The sequence below is a fragment of the Mugil cephalus genome, chromosome 11, assembly GCF_022458985.1.
Source record: "Mugil cephalus isolate CIBA_MC_2020 chromosome 11, CIBA_Mcephalus_1.1, whole genome shotgun sequence".
In the NCBI taxonomy this organism is placed as follows: domain Eukaryota; kingdom Metazoa; phylum Chordata; class Actinopteri; order Mugiliformes; family Mugilidae; genus Mugil; species Mugil cephalus.
This window is the reverse complement of record NC_061780.1, coordinates 8,825,223-8,841,907: the sequence shown is the minus strand read 5'-3', so window position 1 is coordinate 8,841,907 and position 16,685 is coordinate 8,825,223. Positions and strand designations below refer to the sequence as shown.

General features: G+C 47.8%; 1 protein-coding gene across 5 annotated transcripts; it reads right to left on the bottom strand.

Moving 5' to 3' along the window:
• Window positions 1-485: 485 nt before the first annotated feature.
• Window positions 486-15,710, bottom strand: LOC125016431 (histone-lysine N-methyltransferase ASH1L-like). 5 transcript variants are annotated; one of them, XM_047598922.1, is made up of 14 exons: window positions 15,182-15,701; window positions 11,528-12,420; window positions 6,583-10,669; window positions 4,772-5,153; window positions 4,439-4,612; window positions 4,267-4,355; window positions 4,109-4,182; window positions 3,971-4,016; window positions 3,841-3,881; window positions 3,677-3,747; window positions 3,362-3,567; window positions 2,759-2,850; window positions 2,508-2,650; window positions 486-2,422 (listed from the first exon to the last, which is right to left on the bottom strand). In XM_047598922.1, the coding sequence occupies exons 2-13, from the start codon at window positions 12,209-12,211 to the stop codon at window positions 2,522-2,524; spliced, it is 6,075 nt and encodes a 2,024-aa protein (XP_047454878.1). In that variant the 5' UTR covers window positions 12,212-12,420; window positions 15,182-15,701; the 3' UTR covers window positions 486-2,422; window positions 2,508-2,521. The 5 variants fall into 5 exon arrangements, 3 of the variants coding, with proteins under 3 accessions (XP_047454878.1, XP_047454879.1, XP_047454880.1); XM_047598923.1 differs by lacking the exon at window positions 15,182-15,701 and adding an exon at window positions 13,788-14,607; XR_007113686.1 differs by lacking the exon at window positions 486-2,422 and having other exon boundaries at window positions 2,591-2,650; window positions 3,349-3,567; window positions 15,182-15,707.
• Window positions 15,711-16,685: the final 975 nt, after the last annotated feature.

Here is a 16,685-nt window from a genome sequence, read left to right as displayed (position 1 = left end):
CTCTTTAATACACATTCACCCCACTTTTTAAGCTCTGGGGGAATCCTTCGGTGGAAATTCTCGTTCCTCCGGGGAGAGATGAAACGATCGCAGGGTGCCCTCGGATGTTTCGAAGGACAGACAAAGGAGAATTAATCTCCAGAGTGAGCTGCAGCCCTCCCCCATCTTGTAACCGTGTTCCTTTGATAGCGTCCTCCATTGTGGGTCATTATGGAGGACAACACAGTGTGAGATATGCAATCTAATGCCACTAGATAGCACTGTTAGCTCAAGCTGATCAACATCACTGCGGTACTCCCCCTCAAAAACACACTCACACGCACGCGCGCGCGCTCACAGCAAGAATGAGGCCATGTAGCTGATACACGAGTTTGCAGGGTTTAGTATTTGTAGACATAAAATGCTTATTTTATTATGGATATAGAGGCAAAGAGTTTCAGCTGACATTCTATGGTATTGAGTTATCACTGTTTCTGGATGTTTTCTTTTTCTTTTTTTTCTTTTTTTTCTTTTTTCTGAGATGCACATTATCAGAGGCAACAGGCAAAGGTTACAAGTCATGCAAACTAGATAAATAACTCTTTACGTGTACCTTTGCTATAAAGTTAATCATCCACTGGCAATAATGTAGTGCTCTTGGTTAAAAAAGGAAAGAGGAAAAATATATACGTACAGTATGTAAACAGTCAAAGAAATTGCACTTACTTGGCTTGTTATTAGAAGCCACACTACTGAAAGAGAGCAGAAATTGAACACCGGAAAAACTAATTCACTGTCACTGATTGTCTGACCAAAACAAAAGTACACTCAGATAAAAAAAAAAAAGAGAGAGAGAGAGAGACAAATTATGTAACTCTACGAAACAAAAATACAATCATAGTCAATAGTAAGGAGAAAACGTCTGATATACTGGTCAGCTGTAACTTGTTAAAAACATCTTAGTAAAATGAGAGATTTGAGTATTGACTTTTATGTATAATCCAGATAGTATTGTAACGTATAATACTAATTTTACACTGCTACTGCTGATAGAAGGAGAAAACAGGTCTGTCTATGTACTGTACATTCACATGAAATTAAACGCTTACTTCCACTAAGTGGATTAGCCCAATGCTCCTAAGATGAGAACAATCTACTACACATCTGTACAGAAAAATGTCCTCCTAACCTCAAATATTCACAACTTTAAAAAAACGGAGAAAAAAAAAAAACGAGGAAAAACAAAACAAAAACAAAGGAAGTTCTTATATAGTCCTTATCAGAGGAGATATTGCTTTTAAAGACTGCATGAGTTCGCTTAGGTACGTACACAAGACAACATGGCACTTCTACAGAGCATTTGGGGCAAATCAATTCTGGTTTTCATTCCCTCTCCTCACTCCCCTCTTCCCCCCGCGAGGACATTCTGATTGTCAGTGCTCTGAAGCAAAGAGTGAAACATTCTCCAAGGCAGTCTGAAGTAAACAAAAACACTTTTTTTACACTTCCACTCCCTTCGGAAGCAATACTGAAAATAGTTAGCGATAAACATTCCTGTCGTGAATATATTCTGTCCATTTCTTTAGGACAAAGTACTCGGGCCGTCTTTTTCTCCTCTACTCAAAAAAATAACTTCTTTCTTAAAACCTCATTAGAAATTCTGTTGCAGCGATGCCAAAATTCCTATCACTAAGCCCACCCCCCTCCCCTGCCTGTTCACGGGTACATAGTAGACACTGTCTTGGTAAAGTGAAGAAAACCCCCTAACACTGTCTCAACAGCTTTTAACTGGCTCACTTCTCCTCCTGCCATTTCCCAAAGGTGCAATGTGACTTTGAAAGCTTAACGAGTAAATGAGGGTTCAATTTTGACCTACTTAGGGCCCAGGCTACATTTGTGCCCCCCCCCCCCCCCACCCGGGCAGCTCATGAGCTCCTCGTCTCCTAGAAACTTCAGAGCCAAGCCGAGTACCGTATACTGTATGTCCACTTTCAACCTCCCGTGCAATATCCGTCTTTCCCAATTTGCTTAAGGTGCCCAAGTCAGAGCGGTTGAAGTGTTGTATGTGTTTATAGTGTGTCCACTCAGCATACATACAGTCTTTTAGCGTGCCTGTTCATCCAGCACTAGTGCAAATTCATTTCAGCTGGTCTGTTTCTTTCTTTCATCCAGGACAGTCTGTCTCTACTTCTCTCATCCCTCGCCGCTTGGACAAAAGATGTGTTGCCATGGTTTCATCCTTGGTGTGATGCCCTTCAGAGCGCTAGGTTCAACACACTCATCTGTCAGTGTGCGAGATGTCTTTCTTGCATTTTCAGCTGCAATAATTCCCGAGCTCTCGTCTCCTTTTCTCACTTGTGGCATTGCTACTGTTAATAGCAGGCGTCAGTTCTTGTCCATCTGTCCAGTGGTGGGCCTGGTCCCTTTCTCAGAGGGGTTCCACCTACACAAAGACACGATACTATCAGCAAAACCGTGCGTGTTGTGCACTTGTGTCTCTCTCACGTGAATCTGATGGCTCTACATACCTCTCTCTGTTAGCTTATGAATGCTGCAGGGTCAAAAGTAAATCATTTAGTCGTTTCCTCCTCTGTTCTCTGCGACAGACCTCTCCTTCCCCTCGTTTTTCTTCCTCTCCCTCGTCCTCTTGTCCGTTCTGAGATTTGGTGGGCTGTGGCGAACGAGAATGCGCAGCTAATTGCAAAAGCACATTTTTATTTTTGCGGAACTTTGCGTTGTTAAAAAAAAAAAAAAAAAAAACCTTGCGTCTGTTACTCACACAGGGGCTGGCAGTGAGCGAGCTGGAGGTTTCCTGACTTTGGTGGTGGGGGTCACTGCTGATAACCGTCACCTCCGCCCCCACCGGCTGACCTGAGGGTCAAAGATGAAACAGTATTCTGAGTGTTAGCGAGGGCAGCGCAGGAGGGAATGAAAACAGTTGATCTGTGATCATGAGAGTGTTCTTATTTCCCCTTGATTTGTGTCTGTAATCAGTCAAGGACTCTTTGATGGAAACTGTGCGGTTTCACTGCTAATGGGGGAAAGTTGATGCCTGCTGGGTTCTTGGACACCAGCAGTGGATGACAGAAATGAGGAAACATTTCTTCAGACTGAACTTGGTGGTTGGAAAACCACTTAGTTTGTGCCGCTGAGTATGATATGGAGAGACAAGCCAAATATGAGGTCGACGGGCTGTAAGCAGAGCACACCCACACACATACGTACACTTACATGCACACGTAGAGTAAGAGACGGGACACAGGACACCAAAAGAAATTCACAGAGATGTACGTTCGAAATGAAAATGCATCGAGTTCAACCACAGACACGAATGCATACACCTACAGAAACAAAAACTAACACACACACTTGCTTCATGGACCTGACTTGATGTGGCTGTCGTCCCCATTGGCTCCATCACAGGACAAACGTTGTGAGTCGCCGTCCTCTCCCTCCTCCTCCCCCTCCTCTCCCTCCTCTCCCTCAGCGTCTCTCTCCCTCTCCCTCTGTATCCTCATTCGGATTTGTCTGTCTCTCACAAGCTCCCAGTTCCTCACAAGGAACACACGGTGTTTGACCACAAAGCTCCTGGGCCGGCACACAGAGAGAAACATGAACCGCAGACGCTGACATTAGTTCAGTAACAGCGCATCAAGTAGTTCATCTTGAAATGTGAATCTGCGCTTTCGTTGCATACCTCTCGCTGCTGGTCAAAGGTTCCATGTCGAGGTGAGGGAACAAGCTGGTAATGTCACTGGAGCTCTCCTCCTGCACAATAAAAAGGCAGTGGGAAATCCATTAAGTTTTGGGAAACAAATCGTCAAAGATGGAATACAAAAAAACTTAAATCACGAAACTCACCGCCGTCTGCTGGGAGGACACAGTCCTCTCTTTCAGTCGACCTACGGGAATCAGAGAGATACTGTATGAGGGTACTGTCCTGACACATCGGCTGAACCTGACAGTAACACGTCCGACAATTGCAACTCACAGTAACGCCGCTTTCTCTTCAGGGGGACAGCAGGCTGCCGGTGAAGCTGTAACCAAACAACATCACACGCTGTAATCCCCAAAGATGCTTCATCACTCCCTTTTAACTTTCACGATTTTGAGGCGCAACTAACTGTACCTGGTTCTGCTGCCACAGCCACATCACATCATATGGTAACTGGAAATTAATTCGCTTTAGCCTCAGGTACTTCCCTGGTAAAGGTAAAGATGAAGGCGTTGGGACGAGCTATCAGAGCAACGTCTGCGTTTAGAGTTCACAGTTCCTCACATACTTACCAACATGTATAGGAGCAGGTAAAAGGCTGTACTCATGCTCGTCTGGTGAGTACTCCATACTCTCTCTGCAACTCCTCTGAGAGGGGGGACTGGAATAGATGCACAATAAATAAATAAACCAAAAACTGATAGCGGGTTTATAATAGTTTGTTTATGGATTCGGTCAACTCACTCTGTAGTTTTGTAATCATCAGAGTAAAGACCTGCCCTCAGAAACTTCTTCCTGGGAGGACCCTCCGCTCTCTCCTCTCTCTGGATGGCTACCAGCTGGGACGGAGCCAAGTCCGAATCTGATTGGCTAAAACATTCAGGGACGGCGTCACATTCAGGTTTATCCTCAGCGACGCTAAAAGGAAAGCATGAAGAGAGAGGTAGAATGATAGAGAGGAAAAAGAGAAAGAGAGAAAAGGCACTGGTTTAGCACACAGTGCTGAAAACGATGGGTTAATAAAAGAGTAGTGAGTGGTTGTATTGAATTTTCAAGTCAACCAGCTCAGGTGTTTACCTCTGATGACATGGAGAGTCACCGTGTTTTCTTTTCCGTCCTCTCTTCCTCTTGGCCTGCAACTCCAATTCTGTCACCTGCGGCACTGTGTCGCCTCCTCCTCCTCCTCCTCCTCCTCCTCCTCCTCCTCCTCGGTCCCTCTGTGGCACTACTTCTTCTTTCCTCCCTCCCACCTCTCTCCCATCTCTGTTGTGGCTGTGTGCTGGCAAGAGGTCAGGTGATGATATGGGCCGAGTTGCAGATGAGTGCGTGGGCGAGGATACTGTGGAGGGCAGTGGGTGCTTCCTGGGCCGTCCTGGCCTCCTTTTGTTTTTTACCGCCGCGTTGTCTGGAGCCGGCACACTTTTCTGCTGCCCCCGGCTTCTCGAGTCACCTTGTAAACCTGCAGTCATTGAAATTAAAACAGGGAGGGAGGGGAGGGGTTAGGCAGACGGAGGCAGGAGGGGAGGGCGGGTGTAAGTGGTGGAGAGGAAATGAGACAGATGTGGATCAGTGATTGAGCCAGCAGGAGGTGTGAGGTGAGGCCAGTCTAGGCTGAGTCATGCGGATGGGCCTCAGATTATGTGAGTCACAACATTTCCTCTGACCAGATCACTTCTGGGAAATGCATTAAGACATGATTTATGTATACACACACGCACCGCAGAAAAAAAAAAAAAAAAAAGAAAGAAAGAAAAGGAAAAAAAGTATGGACACAGACGGTACAGCATGCATACTTTTAGACTGAGTATGCCCACATATGCACATTGCTCCCAAATTGTTTTCGCACATTCACTTAATCTCGAACACAGCCTGAAAAAGCTGAGCAGACAAAGTGTTTTGTTGTACGGTAAACTGAATGTATTCCACCTCTTTCAAAAATAACATTTTTCCCTCGCAAGCTCTCTCTGCCCCCACTCTGACCTCCCTGCTATTCCTTCATCAGTCTCTCCTTAGGTCATCTATCTTTTTGTTCCATTTTCCACAGGCTCTGACAAGACTGACCACTCTTTCCTTATTGGATTTTTCCAAGTCAAATAGGCCTTGTTGGCCAGCAGTGAGGAATTGGCCAAGCTTTAAATAGCCAATCTGGTGGTTAACTAATGACTGTGTTCACTGGGTAGCCCTGGGCTGCAACAGCATGCGGTTCACTGCAGACCAGGAAGATTTCAAAGATTTTCTGGCAGATTCTCATCAAGACGCTGCCCTCCTGCTATAACACTTCTTAAAAATTCCTACAGAGAGTGGTTGCTAAGTGGCTGTGTGTGTGCGTGAGCGTGTCAGGCACGTCTCTTACACAGCAGAGGGAGTCTGAAATTGGCTATAAAAAGAATGGAGTCTGATTTCTTCTCAAACACCCCTCCAGGGTTTGATGTGTGGATCAGCAACACCTGAGAAAAAGCAGCGCTGCCACTATATTGGGCGAACTATCGGTGCCACAGTTTCATCTCCACATTGTGCAAATAGAAAAATCTGTCACACTGTGCAACTGAAAAGAGGCTCTTGGCATAAAACCTATTCACTCAGCTAGTTGCCGTGATTTGGTTGCTATTGTCATATTTCAATGGAAGGCAGAGTTGATGTTAGATCCTCCGTGTTATCTAGCTTACTGTCAGTATTCGACACACTCAGATTGCATGTCACCGAAACAGTAACCGATTACAATGCGCATTCATACACCTCATCTATTATCAGAGAGCGCTCATAAATGGAGACGGTTTCCAGCTGACAAAATACTGTCATGCTAATGTAGCTTCATACTGAACCGTCGAGCACGGGCGCAGACTTGTCAGTCATCCATTCATTCACACATGCTCTGACAAAACCCTTACCTGCTTCTCTCCTCTCTGTCCATGCCGGTTCATCTCTCCTCCATAACCTGTCTCCATTTCCCGGATTCCTACTAGCCAATCCGCTCCTCAGACTCCTCCCTCCCGTTGCCATGGCAGCGGACGTGAACAGGTTGGTGTGTGCTGGAGACGGACAACTCCTGTACAGGTGAGAGTCTTGAGCATCCTCGCCGTCGTCGTCCTCTCCGTCTGATGCAATCATCCTGCCAGTAGGTTGGTCTCCAGTAAAGCCTCTCCAGGTTGGGTTTGAGTTTCCAAACCTTGTACTTCCCATACCTCCGAATTTTGACCAACTCTGGCCCAAGCCACCCCAGCTTCCTCCAAATGAAGACAGGTGAGAGGAGCCCAGCCCCAGTGAGGTGAGAGAGGAGTGCTTGTACCTCTCAGCTGATGACGACGAAGCGGTAGAGAAGGAATCATTTCCGTTTTCGCGTAGCCAAGGTGACTCTTTAGACCGCAGGCTCCCTGTCCCTCTTGCCCCTTTCCTTCCTCCTTCGCCTTGCCCCAAAAGAAACCCTGACCTCGACTTTGAACTAGCCAGCCCTTCTCTCTCCATTCCATCTTCTTCCTCATCTTCGTGTAACTCTTCCTCGTCATCCAGGTCTCGCTCGGAGTGTCTGTGACGGTGCTTGTGTTTGTGTTTGTGTTCGCTCCTTCCACAACCGCAAGAGAGGCTGGATGTGAATCCTGAGCTGAGATGCGGGCTTCCGCCGCTGCCCACATCTTCCTCGGCCTCACCTCCCAAAGCTCCCTCCCTGAGCAGCCTACTCCTGCGCCTGTGGAATCTGGCTGGGTTGAGGAGGAAATGGGCATGGTGAGGCTGATGGGGGGAATACTGGTGAGGCGAAGGAAGCGGGTAGGTGCTTGGGAGGTGATGATAAAGTGCTGTGGCTGACGGATAGCTGCTGTAAAAGCCCATATTTTCAATGGTCTCCTGGAACTTTGATGGACAACCACATTGCCTGCGGTCCGGCTTCCTGTTGCAGTGGCATGGGTAGAAAGGCTGGGTTGAAAAGGAGGGATTTGCCGAGAAAGATGAAGGGTGAGGCGAGTAGAAGCCGTTTAGGTTGATCCTGAAGATGTTGGAGCGGAGGGAGTGAGAAGAGGAATGGTGTCGCCTTCCTCCAGGAGTGGTCGCGCTCCCTTCGAAGCCCTGTCCCAGCCCTGTCCTCCCCCAGCTTCGCCGTCCAATGTGGACCTCACTGAACTGACTGATCAGATCCTCTAGTTCAGCCAGGAACTCTGGATCCTGCATGTGCAGCTGCTGGTGCTTCTTCTTATGTCTGTTTTTCTGTCTCTTCAGTGCATTGTGCCCCAGACAAGGGTAATAGTCTGAATGGGGGCACTTGTGTCCTGGACAGGGGCAAGGGCACAAACAACTAAAGGAAGAGGAACAGTCGTAATCCCTGCGTCTGTGCCGGTGTCTGTCTCTGTGCCGCTCCGCAGCATTTGCGTTGGTCAAAGGGTTTGCGTGTCTGGCCATGTGAGAGAGAGGTGAGGAGACTGGAGAGGGGCGGTCCACAAGCAAAGAGGGATGTCTCTGACCCCCCAGAATCACTCCTGACCCGTGACCCAACCTCAGCATGCCGCGAGCGCCCCTCATCTCAGCTCGCTCTGAGACGCTGTTGTTATCGGTACCGATGCCGCTGTCACTAGGCAGCGTCTCTTCGCTGTGTGATTCACTCCTGGGGGAGGGGGTGGCCTCTTTCAGGTGGCCCGGAGAGCCAGGTGTGTGATGCAGTGGAGGAGTGGGACAAGAGAGCTTACATGAAGACTGGTGAAAAGGGAAGTGATGCCTTCCCTGACACGGGCAACTCTTCTTCACGAACGGCGAGAGCGATGAGGAGGATGGAGGGCGGGGGGATGTACACGAGGAAGATGGAGAAGGGAGGGAGAAGGGCTGGGAAAAAAGTAGGGAGGGTGCAGGTTCTGCGAGGCTGCCTTCACTGTAAGGACTCTGTGCCCCGCTGGAGTGAGTAAGAGATGGGGAGGGAAAGGGATGAGAGTGAGGGGGCTGGGGCTGGTTAGAGGAGAAGAGAGATGTTTCAGAAGTATTGGTAAACAGAGATGGCTGGGTGGAGTTCAGGGAGTTGTTATTTAGGTTAGCTGTTTGGGATTTGGGCTTACGTCCTCGCCTCTTGCCCATGTAGATGGTCCCTCTCTTGCTCACATTGATCTGAGGGCCCAGCTTACTCCCAAAGGAGGAGGACAGGGCTGAGAGCGTGTGGACTGTTGTAGCCTCTATTGATTTACACATTCTCAGAGACTTCTCGCCATCTGCTGCCTCCCCTCCTTTCCCCTCCTTTCCAACATAACCAGACAGCATTACTTCGTGAAGTCTCCTCTTCTTTCTTTTCTTCATCTCATTAATCAGCCTCCTGATCTTCAGCTGCCTGTTTCCCTTTTCCAGAGGATGAACATCTTTACTCCTCTCTGTGTTATCTGTGTGATCCAGTGCATCTCCACTCTGGTCCTCAGGGAGAGGTCGTTTGGGAGGGCGGCCACGCTTCTTGGGGCTGGATTTAGACTGAGAGGCACACTGCAGCACTGGGCTTGGCCCCAGCTCAGGGACTTTCTGAACCCCGTCACACCCAACAGGAGGCGTCTCAGTCGGGATATCGTTCGGTGAAAGTCGAGGGGGAGGTTCATCCAAAGCAGAGCTGTGGGATTTAGGACGACCCCTTTTTCGGACGGCGTTTGTATGGCATCTGGAAGCAGGGGGGCTAGAGTCTGGGTGACTCTGCTTTGGAGTAGGAGGTTTGGTTGCAGAAGACAGAGGGGAGGAGCTGCTAGGTAGGGAGCAAGATGGTGCTGGGTGTGACTCATCACTTAACTGAATAGTGGCTTTGGCAGGGAGGGGCGTCTTAGGGTTCTGGGGGAACGGATTGTGTACGGGATCGGCAGGGGCTTCCTGGTTTTCCGCCCTCTGAGCCCGGTGCGCCAGCTTGGTCCAGCTGGGCCTTCTTGCTTTACGTTTCTTGAGCGGTCTGCTATCCTGCTCTTGGGGGGAAGAGGGGGGAGAAACGGGAGTATGGGCAGAAGGCGTGGGCAGAGTGGGAGGGGCAGAACTGGAGGGGTGGCTTGGAGGCACAGTTGAATGTTCTTTTGATTTACTGGTGTCACCTGTTGTCGTTGCTGGCTCAGCTTGCTTAATTGGCTTGCAACTGTCATCTCTTTCTTTCTCATCTGATCTGCCTGGATTCGCTGCTTTACATGTTTTTTCTAGTTTGCTGTTATCGGCTGTTTCACCACATTTTGCATTATTATCCTCTATTCTTTGTGTCTCTGGGCTAAGCTTATCCCTCTTTTTCTCTGTCTTTCCTCGTTCTGTTTTCAGTTCGTCCCGCCATATATCATCAGTTCTGTGTCTTTCATCCTTTTCTTTACCATGTCTCGATTTTCCATTTTTCCCCTTCTCCTTTTTCTTCTTCTTGACTTCCTCCTTTCTGCCCTCACTCTTTGCTCTGTCGGCCTCCAATCTATCTCTCTTGGATTTCTTGTCTTTCCGTTTCTCTTTCTTCGCTTTCCTCTCTTTGTCTCTCTTTTTCTCTAGCGTGGGCTGGAGAGAAGGACCCTGACCTTGGGATTCGGGAGGGGAGAGATCCACAGTGGGAGAGGGCTGTGGTTTGGGGGTGGCCGAGGGAGGGGAAGGAGAGTCTGGCCTACTCTTATTGGAAAGTTCCTTATGGGAGCTAGAAAGTTTTGTTGAGGAGTCCGCGGTAGAAACGGAGGAGGAACTGTATTTTCCAACTTTGATTTTTGATGAAGCCGAAGTGCCGTGGATGTTGGCAGAGCCTTTGCCATTCGATAATCCCTTCTGTTTTTTAGTTTGTACGAAGCCATTGTGTTTCTTCGAGGTGTTGCCGTCACTCCTGGAGTCCGAGGGAGAGACCGTCTGGGAGCATGCGGCGGACGGAGTAGTGGAAGCTGTCTGGTCTGTTGAGGGCGAGCAGGGTTTGACTCCTGCAGGGACAGGCTGCCCATTGACACTCGGAAGCTTGTCTTTCTTCACTCTCTCTGATGAGCCATTTGAATCCACCTCAGTCTTATTGGCCAGCTTGATGGGAACCTGGGGAATGCAAACATGCAATCTCTGTCATAGACGGCAATGACTTTGACATCCGTTAGCTTTCTGTTGACAACATTTAAGGACAATGGGAAAGAGACAATAACCAAAATGCTTTTGTTATTGTCCGCCCATTAAAAGAGAGAGTGAGGATAAAATGACTCAATCAGGCAGAGAAATGAGGGCACGCTGAGGAGAAGGAGAGAGTGAGGTGATGGAAACAGGAATGGGGTTAACACAGAAAGGAGAAATACAAAGGCAGAAAAAGAGGAAGGGAGTAGGACTAGGACGGAGGGGGAGTGAAAGATAAATGAGAGCAGGTAGAGAAAAGAGGGGATGTAAAAATAGAAGAGAGGGACAGATATAGAGAGCCAAGCAGAGACAGAAAGAGAGAGAGAAAGCTTTGCTATTGGTAGCTATAAATTGCCACTAATACAGATGAGAAGGCTTGACATTTCATACTTGTTCTGTAATTTTGGTATGCTGCAGCTTGAGTGCCGTTTGCGCAGCTAAAGCCATAAGCTTCCCCTTGGGTCACTGTCATAAGGACTGATGGACCAATGTCTGTAATATCTCCAAGTGGTTGCCGTGCTGTTGCCCTATTTATAGGTCTGTTTATTCAAACTTGCTGGTTAGGTTTCAGTATTGAGACAACAGTTCATTTGACTATGTTACAACTGAGAACAAAGCTGGGTCAATAAGCCTAGCAGTTGATTGTAAAAACCAATTAGAGCTACATCTCATTTGGTGTGTGCCATTAGCAATGGATGAAAAGATAAAGTCACCTCAACTTCAATTTCTTGATTTTAATTTTGGGAGTTGTGTGTACGAGAGGCAAACTTGCCTTTGTCCTCAACTTACCTGTTTGGCAGACTTGGTCCCCTGGCTGGTGATGGCAGGGACTGTGGCTGGGGTGGAAGCTGTCGTAAATGTTGACGATAATGACAGTGGCTGCAGTGACGAAGATGATAATGGCGGTGACGACGATGATGATGTAAGTGTCGGCGAAGCGGCAGATGCAGTTTGTTTGGATGTCGTCTGGACAGCATCCAAGCCTGAGCATTGCTCTCTGGTTGCTTCGTCCGGGGCCGAGCTGGTTTTACTCTGCTGGCCCGCTCCTCCTTCTCCATCCCCTCTCAGCAGTCCCCCCTTGCCGTGTCTCTGATAGGTCCTGATCGTGGGCTTGCAGACGTAGCTCTCCAAGATCTTGGGCGGCTTCTTGGTGCGCTTGGCCTGGAGTCCAATTCGAACTCGAACGTTCCCCTCAGGGCAGCTTGTCTCCCTGCCAGAGATCTGAAGCTGTTGCTGCCCTACACTTCCACAGCGCCCCTCGATGAGCAACTCCAGCACTGCCCCCTTGTCTCCTTCCCTCTTTCTCCCGGCTCCTCTTTTCTCCTCCTCCTTCTTCCCCACTTCACCATTCTGGCCCTCACTCCTCCTGTTTTTCTCTCCCACCTGGTCCTGTCCAGAGTCTTCAGGTGCAGATGTAGGGTCCAGAGTGGAGGCTGTGGTTGGAGGGGTTCCCCCCTTCACTCTCTGGTCCATCAGAGAAGTCAGGGGGGAGACGTACGATGCTGTGAGGTTCCCAGTATCACACTTCTAAATGACTCCAGTGGAGCTGGATGGGGTCCAGGTGAAGCGCAGAATGCAGGTGTAGATCAAAAAGGTCGCAACAAAAGATCCTGTAATAGTCCAAGTATTGTCGAGGGTCTTCATCCAGTGAGGGAAGGTCTCTCTTGTTGTTAAGGCTTAAACTGAAATGGGGTAAATATGAGGCAGAAAGGAAGGGAAAGAAGAGACAGAAACATAGAGAGGCCAGTGATTAGTCATTTCAGTGAGCTCAGATGCTGAATAGCAGCAGCACAGGAATTGAGGGGAAAGTCCCCTTCCTGCAGGCAGCTGTAGAGAGGTGCTAAACTGCATGTCCACAGAGATGATCTCATCATACAGAAAACCCATGGGGCCAATCAAAGTCGCTGATTCCCAGAATGTCGGCACTAACTGGAAGAAAGACTTACTCACATTCCCCAAAAACAGCCTCGGCTAGTTTCCTCCACCAACCTGTAAATAACAATAAATCCGAAAGGCAGCAAACACTCCCCAAATCCCTACGCGTTCACTTATCCTTACTGTGCCGCTCCTCCGATCAATATTTCAATCAATCAGCTCCTGACTAATTCAAACACTTGATCCAGTCTCCTCCCCTCCTCTCCCCAGTGTCTTTGCGCCTTCTGTTCTCAGCTACTCCCACAAGCACTTCTCCTCCCACCCTTCCCGCTGCTGTACTTTCTTTTCTCTCCGAAACTCCCCTTTTCATGTTTGGCAGTAAGCTTTTGCATGCATTCTCTATTAGTCCCATCCACTCTCTCCCTCTCGCTCTCCGTCTCTCTCTGTAGACCACACAGCAAAACGGTCAACTCATACGCTGTATCAATGTTAATCAGAAACATATTTCCTCTTCCACGTCGTTCTTTTCCCCCTCTCAAGCCTAAATCCCTCCATTCACAGTCCGACTGTTCCCCTCCTCCCCTTTCAGTAGTGGTAACACAAATCCGTAGGAAAGGGTAAAACTTATTTTTGGAAAGGAGTGCAAATTCCTCCTCCTCCCATTGCTTCCTCTAAGTCAAGTAAGCTTTTCATTGACCCCATTGTAAATGGACTTTTAATGTGACATTACAGAAAAGCAACACACCCTGAAATAACATTCTCCACACAAGAAATACTTTTCACTCTCACTCATGCCGTTTCCAGACTAGTTTTTAGGCTATCGGAGGGAAGCAGCATCCTCTGTCATGCTTCCTTCATTATTCTCTCACTCTCATTAAGTGAGACACTCATCCATTTTCTAATAAAACACACCCTGGCAAGCATTCTTGCAGCTCCCTCATGAGAGGCTCTTATGAAATAGCTCATCTGTCTCTCAACGCACTGACCTGCCCCCTTAAACTTACAAGAGCATCTCAGATAATGTTTTCATTTAAGAGCTCAGTGGGCTATCTCTCCTGCCTCTTGGTCCCTCCACACCCAAACTCTTTCCTTGAATACAGAGCTCAAATCAACATCTGTTCCAGTAACTGCCGTTATGTAACAGTTTTGGAAAGCATATTAAAGGCCTCCTTACAATAAAGTAGATGAGCGCGAGGATGGACAGCGGTCCTCTTAAACAACTGCAGCCACTTTTAGTACGACCTCTGCGCCACGGGCCTGACTTGTATGGAGGAGGATGCGGGCCTGCTCGGGTAGTTCGACCGGCACGAAGTTGCTGCAAAAAGCCACTATAGGGAGACTGAGAGTGGCAGGTATTCAAACTCAAAAGGGCAAGCTCATTTAACATCAGTCAAAGTGCATACTAATAGCTTTTTATTCTCTCCAGAATTATATGTCTCCGATATAACTCAAAATTATTCTAACATTAGACCAGAAGCTATTTCCAGTGACAGGATGATGGGTGGACTTGACACTGTAGTCAGCGTGGTTCCTCTGGAGCGCAGAGGCAACGATTAAATCACGATAATGGCCCACCATATTTCCAGCCATCATCACCATCCCACGACAGCGTTATCATCAATAACTACAACACCATTATTATCTGCCTGACAACAGCAGGAGCACAGCAGCTGGAAATTGGCCTTCTGTGATGGCATCTGAGGTTATTGAGCCATGAAGCCTCACAATCAGTGCAGCCTTACTCCACATACACAGGGAAGTTTCTCACGTGAGCCTCACCCCTCCTCACCCGCTCTCCTTCACACATATACTTTCCTGTAGTTGGTGGATTAGGAGTGTGTTGGACGTACATCGTGTACCCAGGTCGCAGCTGCGTCGGCTGACTGATGTTGCTACTGTAGATACAGTATGAGCAGTGGGGGGTGTTACCGCACTGGAGCAACCTATCACTGGTTTACTGAGGACGTCAACAGGAGCTTCCTTCTCCATTATGACTTTGCGCACCTCGGAAAATCACTATCTGCCTGATGCTGTCGCACTTACAAATCATACACACATACACGTGTTGCTGTCGTCACTCCTATCTCCGTAATAAAAATAAAAATAAAAACGAAGATATATATATATATATATATATATATATATATATATATATATATATATATATATATATATATATATATATAGACACACACAGTACATTTACGCGTCTTAAAATGCGCACAGTTGCAAATTGAAACTCAACATGGAAGTGGGAGGCTACGTAGCATCAAAATGTGCTTGCTGGCGGTGTTTGTGATGTGGCTCAGTCCCGAGCCACCTATTTCTCTTCTATCTGCCCTCTGCCAGTCCTTATGCTTGTGTCAGCAACACTGAAATAAGAAATATCGCCGTGCGAGGAGAACAGAGGGGAAACAAGCTCAGCAACAAGGGATAAAATTAGCGCAAAGCGGATGCACAAGATTCTCCGTAACCTCCCGTGCTTTGAGCTCGCTGATGATGACAGGCCTGCACACATTAATACGGACTGCCATGACAATCTGTAATAAGGCTACGTAGGCTACTTACCCGAGAGCGCGTCCCAGAGCCAACTGCGTTTAGGCTGGAGGTTAAGGTGTTGCTGTCTTGCTCTCCCCTTCGCGCCAGCGGCAATCCACAGCTTTTGGTGCATTAGATGTTGCTTTGATTACATAACTAAGGCAAGCGGAGGTTAAAACACCTCCTAAAACCGAGTTTCAGTCTCACCAGAGCGCAGAGCCTACTGTGCAACAACATTGGCGCGGGTGTTTTCATAATCATACAGTCGACAGATCTCCGTCGGCGCGTCTCCGCAGCTAGGTGGCGGACTGGTTACGCTCTGTCTTATTTTTGCCCACTTCTCTCGGGGAAAGTTACATCGCTCCCGCCAGTTATAATGGCTCGGATTGTGCTCTCGTATGCACACAGGCTGTAAACGTATCGGGTGAAGGCTGCAGCTGCGTGTGTGTGTATGTATGCGTGCGTGCGTCTTGTGTGTGTGTTTGCGCGCGTGTGTGTGAGAGAGAGAGAGAGCGAGAGAGAGAGAGAGAACCGGGGGCTGACAGTGCAGAGGGGCTGGTGGATGTGCGGGAATGTAATTGCGTGGCCATTTTCATGTGGCCAGAGGAGGAGATAAAACGGTGAATACAGCACAGGATCTCATTGCAGTTCATAATAGGCGATTGGGGAGGGCTATTTAGACGGTAATAAAATGGCGACGACTTGGCTAAAGTAGGCGGCTGGTAGGATTTGGGGAGCAGCTCAAAAGTTACAGCGCGCGGTGTAATATGGGATTCGGCTTGTGCTAGAGGGGGGGAGACACAATGAGCTATTAGCACTTATTAAAAGTTAATATGCCAGAGCTTTTTATCGCGCCTCGGTTAAACAGAACATATCGATCCAAAACAACATGATTTCCCACCGCTGTTGCAGAACATATCCACCTCCGTTAGACGTCTAAACGTATGATACGCACTTGAAATTCCGGCTGCATGATAATAGTTCATCATGCTACTGTTGTCGTTTACAATAGAAGAAGCCATGTTGTTTGTAAGTCCATAATGCTGGACCGGATAAACCCACAGGGGTGTTGTGACAAAATTTAGGGACCCTATTCCTCTTGCTCTCAGTACTGCATGATGCGTACTCTGCAACTTCCAACTACACATTAAATGCACATTACAGACTGCATGACATTTAACATACAGATGTAAAAATGCTACATGTACATTTCTTGTTTTTTTTACACGCGCGCATGCACGCGTTGCACTAAAAGGGAGGAAAACGATGTTGTTCTACTTCTTGTATAATGACAGACAAGTATTTGGATTCTGATAAGTTAGCAGAATCCACAAGTTGATTTAAAACACACAAGGGCAATAAAATCAAAAAGGTTAAAGTCAAGGTGTCAGACTTGCCTTAAACCACTCAGCATGAAAGATGTTGTGCTGTGGTGGTGCCTGTTGGAAAATGTGGAGAACAACTCAGCCAGCAACAAAATTACTGCAAACCAAATGACATGCATTGAACCTAGGCCCCAGTTGTTGCGTTGTTT

Excerpts from the sequence above, each read along its gene's own strand:
- LOC125016431 (XM_047598922.1), bottom strand. The coding sequence starts at position 12,211 with ATGGACCAGAGAGTGAAGGGGGGAACCCCTCCAACCACAGCCTCCACT. Across the intron at positions 3,568-3,676 it reads CCTTTGACCAGCAGCGAGAG|GAGCTTTGTGGTCAAACACC; the intron begins GTATGCAACGAA and ends GTGCCGGCCCAG. Across the intron at positions 2,851-3,361 it reads CGACAGCCACATCAAGTCAG|GTCAGCCGGTGGGGGCGGAG; the intron begins GTCCATGAAGCA and ends TTTGACCCTCAG.